Genomic DNA, 24,513 nt, shown 5'->3' with positions numbered 1-24,513 from the left:
GTGGATGCGAAAAACTCTTTTTCAGGAATAAAATGGTTAAAAAGCTAATAAGTTAGGATTTTTCAGCTTTTTAAAAGATTTATTTTTTCTCATCCTAAAAATTGTTTTAAAAAGCATTTTTTAAATAGACAAACATTTTTTTAGCTTATTAGCTTTTTAAAAAACTAAAAAGCTAATAAGCTTTTTAAAAGTTATCCCAATCACCTACTTATTTTTTAATTACCTTATCAAATTAAACAACCAATTAATAAAAGGGGTTGGAAAGTTGAAACAACCAATTAACATTGATTTGGGTCCAATTACTCATTTTAGTTTTTCATCAACCCAAGTTTCTTTAATGTTTTCTAAACCATCATCGACCATCTCACGTTTTTTATATCACATGTTTTAAGAGCAAAACCTTTTCACAAACCGTAAAGCTAACTCATTTGTAACACAAACTACTGAGGTAAAATAATAAAAAATCATAAGCTTGTAAATTCACAATCAAATGAAAAAAAAAATGTACGTGTATATAACATGCCACAAAGGGCACAAATCATTCGATAAATCAACAAATAACATATACTAGTATAAAAGTAACATCGACACAAAGTCATTATTTACAACATAATAACACTTTCAGGAAACTATCAAATTCAAATTTCAACATTCCATAATAGTCAATACATCCATGACAAATCCTGCTTAAAAGACACATATTTAGCAGCTCCTTCCACACCTCTTAAAGACACCTGAGGACAATCATTGACAACAAGAACTTCCAATTTCCCCAATCCAACAATCCCTTTAAACCCATCATCCGTAACTCCCAAACACTTTGTCAACCTCAACACCCGCAAATTCCCATATCTACCCATAAATTCAATCCCTTCATCACTTATCTCTTGACACCTCACAAGTTCTAAAATCTCAAGATTCTCAGCAAAACAAAGAGCTTTCATCCCAACATTGTTGAACGAATAAACCCGATCAAGAACAAGCTCTTTCACACGACACATTTTGACCAAATTCAAAATCCCATTTTGAGAAAACGAGGATAAAGAAGGAAACTCACCATCTGAAAACAATAAGGCCACGGATTCAAGCAGTTTACAGTTTTGAGCTATGGCTTTCAAGCTTCCGTCTGTGAGGCGTAGCGGGTTTTCCATTATTGAAAAATCAGACGGGACCCGGATCGAAATACCCCGCAGATTTTTCGAATTTTCCGCGAGCCTGATGATGTCATCATCTCTCACGCCTACACACATGTCTAAATGGATCTTCTCCAAGTTTTTGCATTTATCCAATATACAAGCTAAACCTCTCCCCGGGCTGATTATACAATTGACTAATTTAACCTCCACCATGTTATCGCATGGGACCCACTGCGTATGCCACCTGTCAACTGCTAACCGGTCGTAAAGCTTCATGTACCTGTAATTCGCATCCACTTCAAAGCGTAACCGTTTTATGTTGCCCCAAGTGGGCCCGAGCTTGATAAGAGCGCCTTCACCGATCCCGCGACAGTTTTTGATGGAAAGATCTTCGAGGGTTTTGAGTTTTCCGAGACACTCGAGCCATTCGAGATTGGTGACGTTTAAACAGCGGATTAAATGAAGGGTTTTGAGGTTTTTGGAGGTTACTATGATTGAGAAGATGCCACATCCGGTGATTCTTGGAGTGAAGTTTAGTTTTAGAGATGAAAGTTTTGAGCATGATGATATGTAGCTGAGGCCGGTGTCGGTGATGAATGTGCAGTAACTTAGGGTTAGATCGGTTAAAAGAGGGCAGGTTTTTGAGAGGATGGAGAGGCCTTGGTCTTCTAGTTGTTTGCCTAAATTTGACATCCAACCTGAGTATGTGATTTCGATTTTGTTTAGGTTTGGGAATCTGTGGCATAGAGAGGTTAGAGCATTGATTGCTGGGTTTAATCCACAGCCAATGCGGATGTAGTTTCTTTGTTCGTTATCAAGAGTATGGAAGCGTTTGCAGGTCAAAGATATGGAGTTTCGGTCTTTCGTGTTTTTGATTCTGTTGAAAATCTCCCAAACTAACTGATCTGGGAGATTATCGATTGAAACCATGTTTTTGTTTATTGGAAAACCTGGGAGAAAGAGAAAATGATAATTCAGAAAGCATACAGGCTTCTAAGCAGACAGAGCTGAAATATCAGTTTTGTTATCGCAATTAGCTTTTGGATATCTGATGATCAAAAAGAAAATTGGAAACGCCGGTAAATGGCACTATCGATCTCAAAAACAAACTCTACGTTCAATTACGGTAGGCAGATTGAATTCATATCAGTAATCTATTTTAACTATACTCGCTTAAAGAATTAATGAATTCTCATTCAAGTTCATAATTCTTATCATCGGAGAAAAACAGTATTTAAAGAAAAATCAATAAAGTTAGGGAAGGATGAATGGAAAATTGAAGGTGATTGGATAAGCAGATGGAGGATTGAGATGTAGCTTACCTTAACAGAAGAAGGATGAGACTGAATCGAGTTTCAGACGATTGTAAATGATGATACCCTTGGTGTTGGATACTTTGTTAGATTCATGGAATATCTATCTGGGTGGAATTCAGTTTGCATTTGCCCTAAACCTACATGAGGAACTCGGTATTCATCTTGCGTGTAGGTATTCCGTATGATTTGATTTGACACAAACACATGATCTCTTTTTCCACTTTTTACAACATTTGAGCCAAAAAATCAATAGAAACATTTTAATTCATTTTTTTATTTTAAATTTCAAGTTGAGTTCCGTTCCAATCTGTCGTAGACGTCATTGAATAGGAATCGTTATCGGATATCATCAAGGATAATTACGTAACTTCCTCCTCTCTTTTACATAACATTCACAATATTCCATCTTCTTCCTATTTCCTCTTGACAATTATAAAGAAAAATTCATCAAGCAACGAGGCTATGTTGATCATTCATCAAGGTTGCAATACGACAATGACAAATCCACTGTTATCTTTCATTCATCATTCACTTCAAACTCTAAACTCATGTGCATCATTCTATATAAAATTCACTTTACATATCAACAAAGAATACAATAAAATGATGCCATAAAAAAAAAAAAAAGAACAAATTATTCGGTTCATGCTGATCATTGTACATCCACTGTATTCGTTTCTTCAAGAGATACCATCAGCCCCTGAAGCTGCATATTCAAAAATAATAAAATCAAAATATCAAAATACAAATTTCAATACTTATTTTCAACAGGTGAGGTGGCACTGTTGACTTATACCTGGGCCTCCAGTTCTTGTATCTTGTCATCTTTCACCCTCAAAGCCTCCTTCTCCCTACCCAAGTCACAACATTTTTTAATTTTTTCTTTCCCAACAAAATACTATTTAAGTTTTTCCAAACATACCTTTCTTCAATTTTAGCTATTATGCTTTCCCACGTCTCCTTGTTCCTCAAAAGATTCTCATTCATCTAAAAACAAATATCAACACACCATTAGTTTACGTCTACTTCATTTTTTATTCAAAAACCAAGAAACAGTAGGAGGAAATGGAATAATCAGTTACATACATCATCTAGAAACTTCTTCTCTTTAAGACCTTTATCCAGCTTCGCTTGCATCTTTTGCAATTTCGTATTCTGCTTCATAAAATCTCTTACAGCACTTGAAATCTCCCTCTCATTTTCTTCTTCAAATTCCTGGAGTAATGATTCATAGTACTTCCAATCCCATCCAAACATTCAAATTCAAAACATCAATACAGAACTCAAACAAAACATTAAATGATTTAAATCCAATCAGTGACCTCACCAGCTTTTGGTTTTCAAGTTGGGTAGTCAGCAGCTCATTATACTCACTAACAATCTGTAAACAAAACAAGAGTCAAATTTTCCCATTTGTTAACAAATGCTTAAAGTGAAGAGAAAAAAAAAAATACAGATTCAACTCGACTGTTCAAAAGAGCTTCACTAAATGCAGGATCAGTGTCACATCCACAATCACCATCAGTATGTTGATGATGATTCAACTCAACCAATTTTCCATCTGTTTTGGATTGGATTAAACGATGAACATAATTATCTCCAACATAATCCCACACACGTTGTGTTTCCAGTTCTTGAGAGTAGCAATGTTGTGTTTGTTTCCAGTGTTCAATTGCATGCCCTTCTTTATACCTCCCACACCCAACAAACCCACACAGAAGACATATCCACACATTTTCTGATGTTTGACAAATCAAACATTTTGACTTTTCAGGCTGCTGTTGACAATAGCGACATACCTACAGCAAACATTAATACCATTGAAAACTAAAATCAAATAGTCAATAATATGTTTTGTAAAGAATAATTTACTTACAGGGCATGAAGAATCAGTCCATTTTGAAATACAAGAACAATGGAATGAATGGTTGCAGATTGTTGTTAGAATCCCACTCATATCTTGATCCAATCTCTCTACAAAAAGAACATTGATTCAATCTCTCTAAAAATCATACACAAAAAACCAGGTGATATTTGGTATATAATATATAATATAAATTACCAAGACAGACTGGACATGAGGGTTGCTCTGTATTTGCAGGGGAAGTCTGTGTGTGTTCAATTGAGCTTGTGTATTGCACATCAACAGTGAAAAGCACACGACATGATTCTGTCTGTATAAAGAAACCAGAATTTACAAAAATTAGAATAACTATTTTTACTTGCATTGCATGATATGCTTACGTAACTATGGTAATTGAAGAAGGAAAACCTCCAAAGATGAGAAACGCCTTCCATTAAAATGTTTGTGAAATGAATCTGTTGAGCTTTGATCATCAAATCTTACTAAGATACTATACCGATTTTCCATTCCATCATTCCTGAAACCAACATATTGAAGGATTAGCAAAGCCTGGTGATAAAAGGGTTATTAGTAGATACTAGAAATTATAGAGAGGTTACCTGACAATGCGCATTTCCATGATGTGATGAATAAAGGAACCACAAAACTGACAAAAGTCTGCATATGTCATGTGATTTGGCACCCCAAGAACACAAATAAGAGGCATTCTTCCAACCTAAATGCCATCATAGAAATCAAAAGTCGATCATTGATAATGATTTGAAAAAAGAGGAAATATGTAACTTTCTAGTGCTAATAAGGAGGGTTGGAAGTCAAGTAGTTTTGACTCTGTATTGTTGTCATATCTAGTTTCTTTCCCTAAAGATGCATGTCATAAGTCCTTGACATATTTGTGATTCTGTCTACATTCTCAATTGTCAATTAAAATTAGCACACATGTTCAAGGATCTTCATCTTTGGTTGTCAGACAAGAAGATTCTTTAGTACCTCAATTACTTTAACATAAACAGATTTAATCACCAACAAATTGAAAGGTAACTTGATTCATCCGTCATTCCTTAACAATTAATGAACTGATTGCCAATCATTCATACCAAGCAGGAACTAAATAGAATCAATCGAACAGACAACCGTATAAAACCCTAATCAATTGAGCGCAAGAAAAATAGACCATCTGCGTGTAGAAGATAGCGGAACGCATGAGAATTATAAAACTTACAGGTAAATTGGAAGAGGAAGAAGCGGCGTCGTCAAGAAAGAGATGCATGACGCCTCTCGTCTGTTCGATTCTAGGGTTTCCAGAAGAGAATGGAAATGCCTGGGTTACGTATGCACTGGAAGAGGAGGAGGTTGATGAGTCGCCAATATCTGTGATTGGAAGTTTCATGATGGACGACGGCCGGAAGTAATCCTCGGCGCCGGCTATTGCAGAGTTCGCGGCCGCGCTTACTGAAATCGCTTCGGACATTTTTCTTTCCCGATTGGATTAACTGTTCATAGTTCATACACGCTTGCTTTAGATGGATTCAAAAAGGTCAAATTCAATTACTATTTCAAATTAATAAGCTCTACTAAATAGTAATCACTTGGTCATAGTGCTTTAGAATATGCACGAGTTCATCATTTCGTCCTGCTACTGTTATACAATCATACGTTTTACAGTAGATTTGAAATCAACAGGCTTGACTAGAAATCAGAAATCAAAGGCATCGAGACTAATCAGAGATTACCTGAGATAATGGAAGCAGCCAGCGGTTGGCAGTGGGCTTGACGATGGTGATGATTGGTATGTTAGGGACGTATCACGGATGTGGAGAGAAATCTGCACTCAGAGTTGGAAGTTGCCGATGCAAGCAGGGATGGCAATGGGCCGGAATGAGACGGATATTGGTGATCCGTGTTTGGGAGTTTATTGGCTTAGCTTATAACGATACGAAAAATGATGTTTTGTCTTTCGATTAATTTATACGTTCTTAAAATGTTATAAATTAGAGAAAATTGCAAATTCGACAAAAAAAAATGTTAATTATTTTGTGGAAAATAATAAAAAAGAAAATATAAATTACATTTTTAGCCACCAAAATCGTCCATCTATGATTTTGGCAACCCATCTTCGAACGTATAAGTGATTAAAGCAGAAACGTGATTTAGCAACTTGTACGATCTACGAATATATAAACCCATCTGCGAACCTAGCTTGGCTAGTATAAAAATGATTTTTTTTTTTGCTTTATTTTTCACTTTTTTTGTTGAAAAACTCTCTCTAAGAAACGATTTTTTTTAACCCATCTGCGATTATAGACGATTTAATAAACAATCCCAATAATATGGTAATATCTTTACTCCTTTTGTGGTTTAATCATCATTTATCAACATTAAGCCTTGTTTATTTACGATTTATTCCAAAAAAATTTGAAAAAAAAAAAAACCGAAACTTTTTGTGTTTTGATAGTTATATTTGATGGTTAGTAGATTTTAGGGTAAATTACACCAGTCGTCCCTCGACCCTCGTGCATATCCCATAAAACGTGTTTAGTCTCTATTTTCAAAATTTAACTCGGACTGTCCCTGGATTTGTTTTTTCTTGCACGGATAGTCCCTATGGACATGAAATGACTATTTTACCCTTAACAATTTCTTTTTTAATTTTCTTTTATTCATTTATTAGTTTTGCATTAAAAAGTATATATATATATATATATATATATATATATATATATATATATATATATATATTATACCTTAATATGTATATTTGGTCAAAGGCTGAAATTTAAGAGGTACAAGACATTATACAATTTGTACAATAAATTTATGCATTAAAAAATCATAATCTTATTTTGGTCAACAATTGAAAAAGTCAAGATAAGAATTGAAGATGGTTTATTAACCGGGCTTTGAAGTTTGAATTAGTATTCCTCCAGATTCGGTCAAACCTGACTTTCAACCACTTGAATTGGTCAAAAAAATAAGCTAAATTAACACAACTTCTAAGGTTGATCTCTCTTCGTCTCACTCTATATATCTACAAGAAACTCAGTTATTGCCCTCACCACCTTCAACCCTAGCCAACACCATGACCAACCACCGCTCCACCACCAACTGTCGTCGACATCGTCACCAACCTTTTGCTCCACACACAAACGTTGAAGGTACATCGATTCTATCTTTTGGGCTCTTTTTACCTGTGTGAGTTTTTTATTGAATATATTGTCATGATTTATGCTTGCCACTATCGGAGCACCACCACAATTTACATTTTCCATTGTCACCATCTATCTCTTTCTCATCCTTAGGGTTGATTATACAGAGATGAAAAGCTCACCCTTCCTTCGTCATATAATCAATGCACCACCGAAGCGACACCGCAGTCCTTTCAACCCAGTCACCATCGTCTTAATTAAATTCCCCCAAAAGGACGAAGCACATCTCTTATATACTCATGAAAACCCATCTCAAGATGGATGATAAAGTCATCCCACTCTCCTCATCTTCCAGATCTTTCTTCTCCATGCCATTCTAAAAACCCTAGACCTACCGTAAAATGCCAGAGATACACATTCATCACCGCTCACAATCGTTCACCGTCACAAAAAACCCAAGGAAACCTTTATTTTTATCTCCAGGTTACAAATCTCTAACCTTTTTGCATTTTTTCTATAAATTTTGCAGGTTGTAGTGTATACGTGAAGTTATTCTCGAGATTAAGAAACGTTTTGGTAGGTATCTTAGATTTGCTCAAAACATATTTTTTGATTTGATGTGTTTTTCTGTTTATCCTCTTATTTGCTCAAAATAATTTTGTTTTTGTTTTCTGTGTTCTCAGATTTAATCATAATAGAAACGTCTATATTCTTTTAGCTACCAAAAATAAAGACATGGTATGTGTATAAATCCAGGGTTACAAATAGTATTTATCCAAATTTACATCTTGATTCATTCTTCTTATATCCTATGGCATATATATATATATATATATATATATATATATATATATATATATATATATATATATATATATATATGCATTTGGGGTTGTTTCTTCCTGAATTCTATAACCAGCTAGCATGTTATTACTTTAGTTCTTCTTCAAATGTTAATGTGAGATGTTTTCTAAAGCATATTCTCACCCATTGTTGTTTTTTACCTAATTGTTGTCCATATTTGTAGAATTGATGATTTCATTCGGGGCTAGTCCAAGCCTAGGGCGACCTGGCGACCTAGGCCATTGCCCAGGGCATCACTTTGAGGGGTGCATAAAAATTAGTCCATCTCTTATGGGAATATTAATTTTATGCACAATCTTTGATCTCATTTTAAGAAAGGCATGAGGCGTCGGCTAATAGAAGGGGCAGAAGGTGGCAAAATGCAGCTCAACATCACGCGTAAAAATCAGAAAACGAGGAGTCAAACACATGCAATAATCACGCCCAAAATCAAAAATATATTGTCTTGAGTCTTGCAAGCAAAGGTAAAAAATTATTGCTTTAAGAAGCTACATTTTTTGTTCTTTGCTTGAATTCCCAAACTCTTAAATCTGAAATTCTAAATATGAAATCAAAAACAAAAAAACATATTCTCTGTATTTTGTTTCTTTTCTTTTGAGAATTCTAAATGCATAGCCTGTAAATTATTAAGTAGAATCGTGTGTGTGTGGTCTGGGGCTTCGAGAAATACGAAAAGATGAATCTGGGTAAATTTACTGGTTTTATGATTTTGATTTTATATGTTGGTATGACTTTTATATTTATAATTAGAGCCTAATATTTATAATTAGAGCCTAAACTGGACGGTTTTTCCCTTGATGCGAGTTTTATTGAGGATGTTATCTTGAGTTGCTGATGTGTAACCTACTTTTGATCAAAGTTGGACGATTTTACCCCTGAAGATGGTATTTGCAATTTTAAGTTGATGTGGGTGTTGCTTGTAATCTTGCTGATCTTTTATGCTAGGATGTGTGATGATCACTAGATAAAGTTTTTTTTGGCAAGCTTCTTACATGTGCAGATTTTCAAATTGGGGTTGATTTTTTGGCTGATGTTGATAATGCTAAATCACTGGTGATGAGGCTTTATAATATTTACAATTGATTTCTTGATTGTGTTCATCTATTTTTCTTTCCTGTATTTTTTTTCCGGTTTCGCTAGCTATCTTTTGTACAGGTTATTGCTATTAAACAAGTTATTTTTAAAATGGTTCTTCAATGATGGTCCACTTTGCTTGGTTTTTAGTATTTCTTTGTTGATAGGATTAGAATACTTTTAGAAATTAGTCTCTCGGTATTAGTGTGAATCCTGATATGGAGTTGAAGAACAAAAGGATTTGGGCTACTTTCTTTGGTTTTTTATTGGTTATTTGTTAATATGATTAATGTAACCTATTGCTAATGCTAATATGATTAGGACCGTTTTATATGGTTTTTTATTTTTTAGTCAAATTTATTAATTAATTATTATCCGATTCAATTCTATCTGGTTTTTATTTTACAAGTCATTTTGTTTTGAAAGTTCATATTTAGCATTAACTTGAAAGAGAAACTCACTACTTTGCGTTCTTATTAACTTATAAGATATGTTTGTTAGTTATTAAAGACATTAAGCATGTCTTTAAAAAAATTGTATTATTAATTTTGTTCAATAGCATTGTAAACCTTTGTTATCTACTTTTCAATAATCTACAATATAGAAAAAAATCAAAGAACAAGTTAAATCAACAACATAGTTTTGATTTTAATTAAATGGTTGCACCATCTTCTGCACCACAATACACCTGCTTTCACCAAAAAACAAACTCATTGAAAAGAGCCAGTTGTAACCACTAGAATCACCATTAAGCATCATCATCACCGCCACCTTCGCACCCGGCGCTTGGCGCGGGTAAACGGCTAGTATATATATATATATATATATATATATATATATATATATATATATATATATATATATATATATATATATATATTCACCCTCCCTCCCCCTTTTCTTTCCCCCCATACTCGTTTCCCCCTTGTCCTCTCTAACTATCGACGAACAACAACCATGAAGCCGTCGACAATCATGAAGCAGCCACCGATGAAATCTACGCAGCCACCGTCTTCTCTCTTCTACGACCCAATCGACGACCACACATCTTATCTATTTCTTTTTGTGCATCGCACGAACCCTATCTCAGCTACTATAAGTGTAAGATAATCATCAGAGTAGCCATCGACGCCATCACCCATCATCTGTACATCACCGTGACAACCCGAAATTTCTACCATGTACAATAGATCAATTCAATCAAAGTCATACTTGTTTCCGCTATCTTTTAGCACTGTGTGGAGCCTGTTTGAGTGTTCTAAGTAGGGATGAGCAAAAGGACCGGGGAACCGGCCGGAACCGGTCCGAGAACCAGAACCGGTCCCGAAACCGGCGCCCGATGGAATCGGTCGGGGCAGGACCTATACTATAATTTCGTGATTTTTTGGAATCGGGACCCAGTAAGAACCAGCCGTTGGAACCGGCCCAAAACCGGGAACCGGACCGGATACAAAAAACCCCATGCATTTGGCTTTGTCGCTTGAACTTCTGCCTTACACTTCGGACGTAACAAAAAAACACAATCGACAAAAAAAACACGATCGCCGATCCCAACTCCCCAAGTCACGAAGATACGACCCCTACCAGGCTAGTCTACCATTGATCGGCAATTCGACATCTCCAAGGAATAAGAATCCAAGCATCGATCATCGAATCCAAGAATCCAAGCTAGTACCCTGTCGAGCAATCTGTCAAGATTTGTAATGTTTATCTGGTTACTCATTTTGCTTATATTGATCACGAGCTACACAGCAACATTGACATCACTGTTGACAGTAGAGCAATTTGAATTAGCATCAAAGGGAGGAATTGTGGGTTTTCATGGAGGCTCTTTTATGGGAGGAGTGACAATCAGGAACGTGCACTTTGAAGGTCATCAAAAGAGGGCATACTACTCATATGAGGATTATGCTCATGCTTTATCAAAAGATGGTGATGCTGATGCCATTGTTGATGAAATTCCGTACATCAAGATGTTTCTTAGCAAGTACCCGGGTGACTATGACTTGGTCTCTTCTGAACCTATCACTTTAGGTTTTGCCTTTGTAAGTACCCCTTACTCTTCATCACTTGCACTAATTTACCTTCATACAGATGTATCTTATGGGTTGATTCATGCATCGACTAGTAAGGTTATTCTTTCATGTAATGAGTTTGAGCCATGAAAATAGATCTTTGGATATGCAAGGGGAAGTTTCCATAGAAAACCAAGTGTTTTTTGGTTTTGACTGGCCATACAGAAGGATCGTGTAATCATTTTACTTGAAATTTATTTCTTCATATGCACGGGTTACCAAAAATAATTTTGCAGGATATTACCACAATTGACACTTACCTTCTTTTACCACTATCAAGTAACAGTGATCACTTAGTATGGAATACTCCAAAAACAATTGTTAGCATTGACTTTGATTAATAATCGTTGGCAATAACATCAATAACAAAAAATGCTTTAGATATATCATATATAACAAGTAGTTAAACATATATATATATATATATATATATATATATATATATATATATATATATATATTTGCCTAGTCAAAAATTTACATTTCTCATAGCCCATATGTAGTTTTGTTTAATTAATATTGTCATATACCTATGATAGTCTAGACTCTAGACTGACATGCTTACCTTATCTCATTCAGATCTTCCAAAAAGGTTCACTGTTGGTTGAAGATGTGTCAAGAGTAATTGCCAAGAATCCAGGCTAGTACCCTACTTGTACGATTCCAACTTTCCATCTCCAAGTTTCAATCGATCTTCAATTCTTCATCATTAATCATCGATTTTCATCTTCAATTGCTTCAATGATTCAAACTATGGATGTTCATGAAGATGTTGATTATTTACTAGTATTTAAACATCTACTTCTTCACAACCAACCAATAAAACGCAAAGTAATTTAGTCGTTGGATACATCAAAATTTATTCGTTGGATACATCAAAATTTAGCCGGTTCCAAAATCGAAAAACCGGCAAAAACCGGACCCGGAACCGGAACCGGTAGAACCCTCGGGCCGGTTCGGTTCTTCATTTTGGCCAAAGTCGGTTCCCCAGTCCGTTTCAGTTCCGGCCGGTTTGGTTCTTTTGCTCATCCCTAGTTCTAAGCATAGTACATTCAAGGTTTGAGTCCTGGGATGAGTGTATAAGAGTTCAACACCCTTCAAACGAGCCAAACACCCCTTGTTAAGGAGTGTACGGCCATACACCCCCTTCTGGCCGTACACTCATGTGTATATATGTGGGACTTAGCCTCCTTTCATCCCTTTTCACTCTCTTAAGGCCGAAAATCACTCCTCTCTCAAGTATCATCCGATTTTGCCTTCAAATCTTCAAGTTGTAAGTATTTCTGTAACATCCCGAATTTCAGAAGTATGATTTAAAGGTTTATAGTGTAATTTCCAAGAAGGGACTCGACGAGTAGGTACGCTTACTCGCCGAGTCAGAGCGGTTTTGGGTCGCGAATTAAGTGACCAACTTGCCGAGTCGGAAGCTGGACTCGACGAGTTGGTGCTGGAATGAGAAAAACCCCAATCTCAGGGTTTGCACCCTATTTAAAGGACCTTATGTCCTCTCCTCAGCCCCCTTGTAGGCCAGAAACTTCTATAAGCGATTTCAAACCCTAATTTGAGCAAGAGGAGGAGGAAAGTGAGCTTGGGGCTTTTGCAAGAGGGAGATTTGGAGGATTTGACCACTAAGGAGCTGGAGGATTCAACTCTTTGGTTGTGAGCATCAGTTTGAAGGTAACAATCTGTCACCTTGACTTTGTTGCTTCTAGATCTTTTCTTGGATGTTGTTTTGGGGCCATTTTGGCATGTTAAGGAGCCATTTTGAGTTAGAAGTCCAGATCTGAGGTTGCTATTGTTGGATTAGTGTCTAAGCCCGTAACCATATTTTTCAAATACTTGACCCGATTGTGCATGGTCCTTTTGGGTTGCCTTCACCAAAGCAACTTGACTGGAGAAATAATAGAGAAAGAGGTTATTTTGAGTTATTAATATGTTATAAGAATAATATATTAAAGGAGAAATCATATTTGTTTAATTAATATTGGTTAATAATTGATTAAGAATTAATTTAGTGATCAAGTGTAATTAATTAAACTAGAGGGGCTGAATTGTAATTATGTGATGGTTACAAAATATGGTAATGGTTATCCTAGATATAGGTTGGACGAATTCAAGGGATAAGATATCCTTGAAATCGTCCAAAGGATAAAGGATAAAGGGTTTTCAAGGCTTATCTTATTGTTACTTGGTGGGCAAGCAACTAGATAAAGATAAGGACTAAAACCCTAATCTCTACACCTATATAAACACCCTTTTGGCACATGAATTCGGCCATGCCTTCCTAAAGGTTTCTTAGGTCCGATTTCATACCTCCTCTTTCTCTCTCTCTCTCTCTCTCTCTCTCTCTTTATTGCCTCTCCATTTGCTCTTGGTGTTTGTGAGCCATTAGAGGTACTACACTTGTGGTACTTGCTTTCAAGACTTAGGGTTTGAAGATTTGAGTTGTTATTGCAATATAACAACAAGAGGTATGTGATCTAATCTTCTATGTGTATTTCGAAATTCCTAGAAGCTTTTTAGGGTTCTTCAAGTATTCATAATGTTGTATAACTAATAGTGATAACATAGATCCAACTCTAGGGTTGCATGCACACATAAGATTGTTTGTATAAAACCCATCAGTGGTATCAGAGACTTTGGTTAACTTGTTTTCAATTAGTATTATACAATTGTATGAAGTTGACATACTAGGGTTTATAGCCAATAAACCCTAGGAGGCTAGAAATTTCGAGATTAGGTTTTCTATACCCTAATTTGCGAAAATTTGAAAGGGGTTTCAAATCCTTTCCTTAAGCCTCAAGATTTCGAAATCTAGGGTTTGAAAAACCCCATGATTTTCAAAATTAGCCTAAGATCCTAAATTTTAGGGATTTGGATTATCCTATATCTTGTAATTATCCTTTAATGGTAATATATGGTAATTAAAGATTTTCAGATCTAGCACTTGGGGAGAGTCACAAGGCAGATTTCGGTTGCTTTTGCACCCAAGGAAGGCCCCATGCAACAAAAGAACCATTTTAAAGCCTTTTTGACTAAAAAGTCCCATGCATGCACGTAAAGTTCGTAACTTTACGTGCTAGATTGAGCTTAGGGGCTTGGATATATCATTTGGACAAGTGTTGTACATCAAAAATCGAGTATTTAGGGTGTGGGCGTTATCGACTCAACGAGTCCAAGGCTTTGAGTCCCATATCTGTTGAGGGTCAAAAGAACTCAGTTGGGTGTTAGAAGGGTTGTTGCTGGACAGAAAGAGTGACCCAATGCATTGGACTTAGTTTTAGACCTGGAGTTCATGGGACTCGACGAGTGCTAGAACAGACTCGGCGAGTCCAAGGCAATCTCCTAAAGTTTGAAGATGAACTCGACGAGTGTGACAACCTGAAATTTCTATCTTGTATGTAAGACCAATTGACTCCAAGTTAAACTCGTTTTACTAGCTCTTAACACTGTTTGGGGTCTAATAGGGTGTTCTAAACCTAGTACAATTAAGGTCGGAACCTAGAAATGGGATGAAACAATGCATATCAAGCAAGATCGGGCCAAACACTCCAACACATGGAGTGTGCGGCCGCATACTAGAGTGTACAGCCACACACAGGTGTGTGTGGCTGCACACACATCCCAACCACACACTCTCACCTATATATACCACACTTAGTCATTTTGAACACTTTTCCCATTTCTTCAAAGCTAGAACTTGAAATCTTCTCAAGTATCATCCAAATTTTCACTCCAATCTCCAAAAACAAGTAAGTGATTCATCCCTTGATTACTATTACATGACCATAACTAGCCTTCGTCCCCACTTAGATCCATGAAAACACGTTTTTGGTGTGAATCTCCAAGAGCACCAAGAACACCAAGAACACACACTAAGTTTTGGAGCCTAATCACCTCTTTCAAGTCTTTATAACATGTATATACTTGTTATACCTAGTTATATGCTAAGAACACTTGATGATACACTTGAAAATCTCTAGTTCATCATCTTCATGAAGGGTGTGCGGCCGCACACCTTCATAGTGGCCGCACACACCCTTTTTAGGTCCCAAAATGGCAACAAACTTCATTTAAGGCTAAGGCATGAAGAATGAAACCTTCCTAGATGTCTCTTATAGCTTAAAATCACGTTTCGGCACATTCCATAAGGAGTGTGTGGCCGCACACACACAATTGTTGTGCATTTTGACCATACACTCTATAACACCCGTTTATTTATTAGTTAAATAAATAAATTAATGAACAAATGGTAGCCTAAAATCAATAATTATATGGCAATGTGTTGGTCTCGAGGAGTTAATTACTATTATTTTAGAAGTTGAAGGTTAAAAGTGTAATTTTCGGTCTCAGATTATAATATTTATGAAGGCAGGGGCTCCGTGGTAATTACTTGGATTTAATTTAAAAGGAAATGAGGTGGAAGGGCTGATTATGACATAATTAAGATATTAGGGGCTGTTTGGTAATTTATGAGACTTAATTTGTAAGGGATTTCCATAGATTGGGTTGAAAGGGTAAATATGGGATGACATTTGAAAGAAAAATGGGCATGGAGGGACTGATGTTGCCACTATGGCAAACTTTTAAGAGGAGTCGGGTATATAATCACATTATCAGTCAAAACCTAAACCTAAAACCTCCCTTATGCAGTAGCCGTCACCCCTTCCCCCCCTTGTGCCTCCCACCGGCCGCCACCTGCTTCTTCACTTCCGGCATCGCACCTTCACCACCGGGGAGATTGGAACCGCCGAACGACCGCCTTCTTCTCCTTCTCTTTCTCCAGCCGCTATGTTACAACCTTTTGCCGCCCTGTCAAGATTTATCGCCACCCCTAACGCCGTTGTTTCGCCATCACGGTGCTCGTGGCCACTCGTGACGTCGACGGTGTAGTTTCAGCGGCCTTGTCGCCGACGAGGTTCGCAAAGAGCGCCTCCCTGTTGCTGTTGTTCCAGATGGCAAATAACCGTCACCTTCCTGCCGTGTTTCCCTTCTTTCCCTTCTCCGTTTCTGTTCCGGTGCTGCACCACTGCTATGGCTCCGAAGGCTACCCCACTACCACTTCCCTGTTCGACTGCCTCGCGCCGCCGCATGGGGTGGCTGAGGTTGGATGCTCCTTTCCGATGAGGACTTGCTGTGGTTGATGGAGAGGCATGTGTATGTGTTCATTAATTGTTTGTCTAGGAAGACTCGAGAAAACCCATCATGGTTTCTGGCCATGGTGGCTGTCACAGATAACGTTGCTGCTCCCCGCCACTCCGAGTTGCCGCCGCTGCCGTACGCCACCAGGTGGGTGGCTGGGTTCCGCCTTCAAGCAGATTATGTGTGAGTTTATACTTTTGTTCTTGTGTGTGTGTGTGTGTGTATTTTGCTATGAAATTAGGTGTGTGTGTGTGTGTAGCTTAGTGTGTGTGTTTGGTTATTTCGTTGTAATTTTGTATTAATCGGAATAGTGGAAAAATCCGTCACCACCACCGTTAGGTAGTGGCTGCCGCCACCGGCCGCCGTGTCGGGTGGCGGTGTGCTTGTCTTGTGAGTTGACTCGATTGGGGATGCTTGAAACCCTAATGGGCCCAAAGAAGCTCAAATGGGCCCAATGAAGCTTAATGAACTCTAATGGACCCTAATAAAACCCTAATGGGCTTAATGGTATTATAGTGGGCTTAATAGGCCCAATAAATCCCTAATTGACCTAAAAGCCCAACAAATTATTCAATGGGCTAGTATTTGGGTTGGAAACCCTAATTAGGGTTTGGAAATCCCTAATGCCATCAAAAACCTAATTTGGGGAATTAATCGGGTCATACGGGAATTATTTAATAACTGGAGATATTAAATAATAATCATTAGAAGAAATTAATCTATGCATATTGGACTTAATGGATTAAGTCCTTAGTGGATTAAGTCCTTAATGGGTTAAGTAGGAAACTTAACCCTAATCGGCATTTTATGTGAAAACCTAACTTCACTTGGGTTTATTATTGGGCCTTTCTATTTGGGCCTAAATGATCGAGATAATAATGGACCATCCAAGAACAAGCAATTGAACTAGAATAATTTAATGGGCCTGGGGTAAGGCCCATGTAAGGGGTTTGGGCCCAATTTGGAAAATTAGGCCATAGATGGGCCATAGTTTGGGCCTTAATGATTATATAATGTTGGGCCTTAGAAGAAGACCATATATAGGCTTGGGCCCAATTTGGAAAATTGGGCCATATGTGGGGTGTTGATTCCTAGTTGACTTTGGGCCTACGGATTGGGCCTTGGGCAAATCCAAGCTTGGGGTAATGTAGTAATTATCCAAAGTAAGTGTTTATGGTTATGTAGTGGGACCCAATTATTAATTGGGTTATGTTTTGATATTGACATATCGTGAACCTGTCATCCAGCAGCTGGGGTTGAGTCAGTAGGATTTCAGCAGTACGAGGTTGAGTCTACGGGACTTCAGGAGTGTGAGGTGAGTTACCTTCCAGTAGCGGTGGGTCTACGGCCACAATGCTGGCCCACCAGTAGGAGTTGTGTGTTAGATGATTGTCTTTGTGATATCATCTAGTTTTGCTACTACCTGATATGTTATATGCTAGATTGATGTGTTGTAGTAGTAGAGTTCGGTTGTTAGGACCGAAGGGTAGTCAGACACCCCAGATACGTCTGACAGTGTGTGATGTCATGATTATATGCTAGCATGATCTGAGATATGTGTTAGGGGTAGTAGGAGGGGACCAGTCCCCGAGTTCGGATGTTAGGACCGAAGGGTAGTCAGACACCCCAGATATTTCTGATAGTATGTTATGTTACGATACGTGATAGTATTAGTGGTAGGGGTGAAACAGTCCCCGAGGTTCGGTTGTTAGGACCGAAGGGTGGTCGGCACCCCAAAATGGCCGCACGGGTAGGACGGCACCCCAGAATGGCCGCACGGGTAGGTCGGGCACCCCAGAAATGCCTGACAAGTATGGTATGTTATATGATTGTACAATATGTATGCTATTTGATTGTATGGTATGTGGTATGATGGGGGAACTCACTAAGCTTCGTGCTTACGGTTTACAGCTTTGGTTTCAGGTGCTTTGTTTCAAAGGAAAGATGTCGGCTTGATCGCAGCGCATCACACTATGTCTTCCGCACACGAGATCCTTAGGATTACACTCTGATATGGTTTCATGATATTATATTTCGATTATTAACACTTGGGTTTTGAGACAAGACATTACTATGAATGTTTTTATATTAATGGTTTTATGTAATGACTTATTTAAAAATGAAATTTTTGGCCTTGAATTTTGGGATGTTACACACTCCCTTGTATAGTCATATACCACTCATATACAATCTCATATGGTTGTAACACTTCATAATAAGTGTTTACTAGTCCCTAAGGTGGTTCCAAATCAATAATTAGTTATTACATACACTAACTGTATACATATATATGTTATTATATGGTTAATAGGATTCGTTTGTGCTCAAGTCTTCAATTGTCACTCAACTTCCTATATCGATCTTACATTCGACTTATTCACAGACAGGTGAGTTTATACCCCTTAATTAACCTTTGAAATGTTATTAAATGTTTTTAAATGCTTTTATATGGGTGGGGGGGGGAATACAAGTTGAATCATGTTAGTTATTAGATCAATCACATGTGATTAATAACTAGCATACAAATGGATTTTCTATACGTTAAATTGTTTAACCAAACAAATGACTTCAAACTGTTTATCAAACTATTTTACATGTCAAACTCTTTATCAAATTCACTTTTGTATACTAAACCTTTCTTTTACATTTTTTCAACTTATATATTGTTAAAACCATGTCTACTACATATATAGTTATATAAATAAGGTTTGAAGGACTTAGGAGAGATAACCCACTTTATTTCCTATCCTTGTTTGGTTGTGGACTTAAAGTACTCGGTTGTTTGTCCGAGTGTCGTTGAATCCTTACTTTTATATTATGTATATATGTATAGATATAAAGACTTTTACCTCAGTTCAATACAGTCAGTCATACAGACAAGTCTACTAATAAACTATAATAGGTATAGTTTAGGGTTATACTACTTACTACTTCTAGTCCAATGAAGCATACAAGAGTCAGTTCATTCATGAGTCACTACTTACTATTATGAGAACCTATACAACTATACTATGATGAGAACTTATATAACGATACTATGATGAGAAATAATAAATTCATTACATAAGTACATACATTACATATACAAGTATACTATAACATAAATGTGATCCACTGTATCGGAGCATGCCTTCATCGTCATGGCCCGAGTTGTAACCAGAATCTCTTGGAGGGAGAGCGTGAGTTTGCGTATAGATCTATACTGGATTGACTATCCTACACCTTACTGCTAGCTACAGTGGGATCGGCAGGTCTTCGGGTGCCAAATGTCATACCTTTTGACGATTTACATTGTTGTGTTTCATAGTCGATAGTACGGTACAATTAATCACATAATACCTCGATATAAATCCGGCTTAAGGTAGTTAGTACAACAGTAGTTCCTATAATACAACACTACAGTACTACATTAATTTACCCTTTACATTTATTTGGTGATTACTTCACTTAAACATTAATGTACAAACTATATTTTGATAATGATAGTTACACTTGGGAAAACTACACACTTTAACAAGAAACAAACATACAAAACAGTTGTGCCTTGGTAGAAGGCTGCTTTTAGTAGAAAATATAGGATTTTGTAGGAGTTACAAACTTTTACGAACATATTCATACTTTTACTACAAACATTTACAAATTCGTACTTCAAACACTGTTTCAAACATTTTGATACAAACATAGACACTAAATACTTATGAACCCACCAGCTTTAATGATGATAAACTCTTTCAAAATAACTTGTATTCTTAGGTCATCAGTAGACAGGTACCGATGCCAGCTTTTGAGAAGATGGAGCGCATACAAGACTCATCTTATATTTTGATTCATATTTTGGTGTCTTATATACTACAGAACACACTTGTATTAAAATTATATATTTAATGCAATGGATGATGTTGTTTACTTGTTTACTATTATTCTGTGTTGTGATAATGTACATGACGTCCTCCACCCCAGAACGTTTCCGCCATTCTTGGTTTTGGGGTGTGACAACGAGTTGTTCATACAACTCGGTGAGTCGAGGACAAGACTTGTTCATCATATGAATGTGGACTTGACGAGTTGTTTATACAACTCGGCAAGTCGGATGAGGTTCATACGATGTTCATATAAGAGAGGAACTCGTCGAGTCGTTGCCAAACTCGACGAGTCGAGTTGTGGATAAGGACGGGTAAAGGGTTAAGGACTCGACGAGTTGACGACCCAACTCGACGAGTCGGCTCAACTTGAAGTTGACTTTGACTGGACTTGGACTAACCCTATTTAGGGTTGCACGTGCTGTGTGTTGATTTGAAGGTTGTCGTGTAAGGATCAAGGAGTCGAAGGGAGTCGAATTGTGCGCGGAGGATAATTCAAACACTGCACGACATTGAGGTGAGTTACCTTCCAATAGGGGTGGGTCTAAGGCCACAATGCCAACCCACCAAAAGGGGTATTTAGAAGATGATTGTCTTTGTGATAATTATCTTGGTCTGGTTATGTGCTTTGCCCATGAGATTTATCTGTATGATATGTTATGTGTATAGTAGGGAATAGTTTCCCTGACAGCGGTCCTTAGGACCGAAGGGTAGGTCAGTACTCGGATATACCTGACTATATGTTTATATCTGTTGCTGTATGCTAGTGGTAGGGGTGGAATAGTCCCCAGTTACCTGTTGAAAGATACCGATAATGAATACCGGTTGAAAGATACTGATGATGGTTACCGGTTGAAAGATACTGACGATGGTTACCGGTTGAAAGATACCGATGAAGGTTACCGGATGAAAGATACCGACGATATATTATGGTATGTGGTATGATGGGGGAACTCATTAAGCTTTGTGCTTACAGTTTTGGTTTTGGTTTCAGGCACCTCTTCGTCGAAGGGGAATGAGTCGGCGGTGTAGCAGCGGATCACACACACACAAGGTTTCCTTATTGAGTTTCTGGGATTGTTCTCTGATTTTCATTACTTTTGATGTCATGGTTTGGGACACAACCTTATGATTTTGTAAAGTGTTGTTTTATCGACAATGTTTTGGTAAAATGTTTATTAAATTATTAATTTAAAAATGAAATTTTCAGGCTTGAATTTTGGGATGTTACATGCTACTTCAAATCTAGGCTTGTCTTGATCCATAAACCCGTAAAGTATCAGCCTTTGGTGTGTTGGTGAAGCGTGTTTGTCATAAACCCTAGCCCTAGGGTGTTAGCCTATAACTCCTTGGTTTCACGTAAAGTTTGCAACTTTACGTGAAGGGTGGGCCTTAGAAGAGTTGATCTACAGTTTGGAGCCCCTGCATGGCTCGAAAAGCCACTGTATGGATTAAGAACTGAAGCGACTCGACGAGTCACATGGGTGGACTCGGCGAGTTGTATGAAGATGGGCAGGAACTCGACGAGTTGGAAGAACAGCTCAGCGAGTCTGTTGAAGATTGACTTGGACTCGGCGAGTCAGATCGCAGAACCCCAACCTCTTTTGGTTAAAGCCTTGGATTAGTGAGTAGGTTGGCGACTCAGTGAGTTGGGTAGGATGGGACTTAGAGATCGTTGGACTCGGCGAGTCTTGGGGCGACTCGGTGAGTTAAGTGTGTTATGAGAGTTTTCTGGGTGAGGGAACTCGACAAGTCGACGGGGTGACTCAGCGAGTAGAGTCAACGAAGAAGGTTGACTTTGACTTTCACTTTGACTTTCACCAAGAGTTGACCAGTTTGACTTCCAAGGGTATTTTGGTAATATTGGTATTTATGGAATTGGTTCTTTGGTAGTGTTCTGTGGTGAAGATCGTGTCGGTGGTCGGATTTTGGTCTTATCTTTTCAGTCGGCAGTGTGAGGTGAGTTATCTTCACTATATTGACAGGGTCTACGGCACCAAGGCCGACCCTTTATCGGATGGGAATCCGGGTATTGTTTGCTATGTTATTGATTTGCTAGATCTGCATCCTGGTATTTAGGATGGTATTATGTTAGTGACCTGGTTAAGGTCGGTATCCCAGTATATAGAGTAATGTTATGCTAGTGACCGGTTAGGTCGGAATCCTAGTTAGGATGTTGATATGCTATGTGATATGTTAGACCGTCTGTCTAGTAAAGGATTTTTAAGTGATTAATTGTTTTATGTGCACATGGTTGTTTGACTGGGGTTGGGTTGAGGCGGGTCCTGCTTTGTGCTGTAGGCCAACATACCTAGGGCGGACCGGATATCCCGAAGGCCCAGCGAGCGGTCCGGATAGGTTTTAGGCCCCAAGAGGGCAGACCAGATGATATGTGTATTTTTATATATATTTATGTATAACATATCTTAATATTTTAGCCTTTATTATTATTATTTAGAACTAAAATATACTTAATATGCTTTGAAATATTTAATTACAGTTAAAATGGGAGATGGAATGCAAAAGAAAGAGAATGGAGCTGAAAAGATGCAAAAATGATATTGCTGGCAGATTGACCCCTCTTCAGTGTTTTGGGTATATCTGATGACTCACAAGTCCAATTGACTAGATTCAAAATGTTATGAAAACTAGACGAAATTTCCTACAACTTATGTGAGAGGGACTTTTGGCTAATTCGACACTTATCTTATCTAAAATCGGCCTTGAAGATGAAGCATAAAAGCTGGACGGAAATTCCCTCCAAGTTACTTATTCCCCAAGCACCACTTTCCTTATCTTTATTTGCTTAATCCCTAAGCCACATTAGTTTCCTTATTCCAATCCAACTCTAATATTCCATATAATTCCATCTCCATCAACTATAAATACCCCATATCATTCCACCAGTTTTATAATCTATGATATTCCACTTCGACTTGTGCAACAAGAAAACTTCATAGTTGCCGTTCTGAGGGTCTAGGAGGCGGCCGGAAGGCCGTTAAGCTAACGGGAGCGGAGATCGGAAGGATTGGAGAGGATACATGTCGGTAATCATATGGGTTGTTAACGTGACCATGTTTAGCATTCCATTGTGTTACTATTCTGTATTTAGTTTCTGATTTGGGTGTAAAAACCTTTTACTTTGCGTTTATGATTGAATGAAACTTTGATTATTAGACTAATTGCTATATTGAATTATTTTTTTATGTTTAATTTATCTTGCCAAGCTTGTTAGAAGATCCTTACGTATTAATGATAATTATTTGCTGTTAATTATTAAGTAAATTGAGTTGTATGAACATCTGCTTGATTGCTTGTTGCTTATGATTTTGATGACCATCAAGATTATAAGTCTAAGAATAACGAATGTGAAACTAGGATTAACTTGGGAATAAGTAAGTTAATGTGTGAGCCTTGTTTGATGACCCTCAACAAGAGGTTAAATTGAATTAGTAATTTGATTAACTATATTTACAAGTCTTGCTTGATACGAACTGAACACTAGGAAGCATGTTAGTTTAATCAACTGATCACTGCTTGAATTGACTTGTTTGCTAAACGATTAGTTGTAGTGAATGCGAATCTAATCATTTAGGAATCGGTGAACATAAATAAATGAATTTATGTATGCAATTGTCTATGTTTTTAAGGTGTAATATATCTAAATCAAAGTACCTGAAGAGATTTGTTTTCCTGTTAGTTTATCGAAAGTTGTTAATTAATTGTTAGTTTGAGATTTATTAAACTATTTCTTTATTCTTTCATGTGACCTGTAGCCTATAATCAAATATTTTAAATTAATTCACCACCGTTCCCTGTGATCGACACCCGACTTACCTAAGCTATACTGTAATCTGACTAGGTACACTGCCTATAAGTGCATAGTTAGTCTAAGTTTGTTAGGTCATAAATATTAAAATTAGTGGGTACTTTTGTGCACATCACCAGACGTGCCGAGCCTCAGAGAGTGGACTAGGCTGACTGAAGGCCCGGTGCGGGCGGACCAGTCATATTGTAGACTCAGAGAGTGGACCAGGTG

General features: G+C 37.5%; 2 protein-coding genes and 1 long non-coding RNA gene across 3 annotated transcripts; 1 reads left to right on the top strand and 2 right to left on the bottom strand.

The window, feature by feature from the left end:
• Positions 1 to 541: 541 nt before the first annotated feature.
• Positions 542 to 2,725, bottom strand: LOC145052105 (RNI-like superfamily protein). The gene is made up of 2 exons (XM_078999911.1): positions 2,459 to 2,725; positions 542 to 2,086 (listed from the first exon to the last, which is right to left on the bottom strand). Exon 2 carries the CDS (start codon positions 2,064 to 2,066, stop codon positions 663 to 665), a length of 1,404 nt encoding a protein of 467 aa, XP_078856037.1. The 5' UTR covers positions 2,067 to 2,086; positions 2,459 to 2,725; the 3' UTR covers positions 542 to 662.
• A 223-nt stretch (positions 2,726 to 2,948) lies between these two features.
• Positions 2,949 to 6,240, bottom strand: BRIZ2 (zinc finger (C3HC4-type RING finger) family protein). Its single transcript, XM_078999910.1, has 12 exons — positions 6,047 to 6,240; positions 5,536 to 5,806; positions 4,916 to 5,031; positions 4,725 to 4,833; positions 4,515 to 4,626; positions 4,329 to 4,426; positions 3,907 to 4,251; positions 3,780 to 3,833; positions 3,539 to 3,688; positions 3,375 to 3,439; positions 3,249 to 3,303; positions 2,949 to 3,158 (listed from the first exon to the last, which is right to left on the bottom strand). Exons 2-12 carry the CDS (start codon positions 5,782 to 5,784, stop codon positions 3,105 to 3,107), a joined length of 1,407 nt encoding a protein of 468 aa, XP_078856036.1. The 5' UTR covers positions 5,785 to 5,806; positions 6,047 to 6,240; the 3' UTR covers positions 2,949 to 3,104.
• A 1,129-nt stretch (positions 6,241 to 7,369) lies between these two features.
• LOC145049291 (uncharacterized) lies at positions 7,370 to 9,626 on the top strand. The gene is made up of 4 exons (XR_013683256.1): positions 7,370 to 7,468; positions 7,989 to 8,035; positions 8,143 to 8,197; positions 8,487 to 9,626. It is a non-coding gene; the product is annotated as an uncharacterized LOC145049291 (long non-coding RNA).
• The last annotated feature ends 14,887 nt before the right edge of the window (positions 9,627 to 24,513 follow it).

The sequence above is a fragment of the Lactuca serriola genome, chromosome 5 (assembly GCF_051521515.1).
Source record: "Lactuca serriola cultivar US96UC23 chromosome 5, Lser_US96UC23_V15, whole genome shotgun sequence".
Classification (NCBI taxonomy): Eukaryota; Viridiplantae; Streptophyta; class Magnoliopsida; order Asterales; family Asteraceae; genus Lactuca; species Lactuca serriola.
Note: the sequence above shows the minus strand (reverse complement) of the source record. Positions and strands in the feature narration are given on the sequence as shown.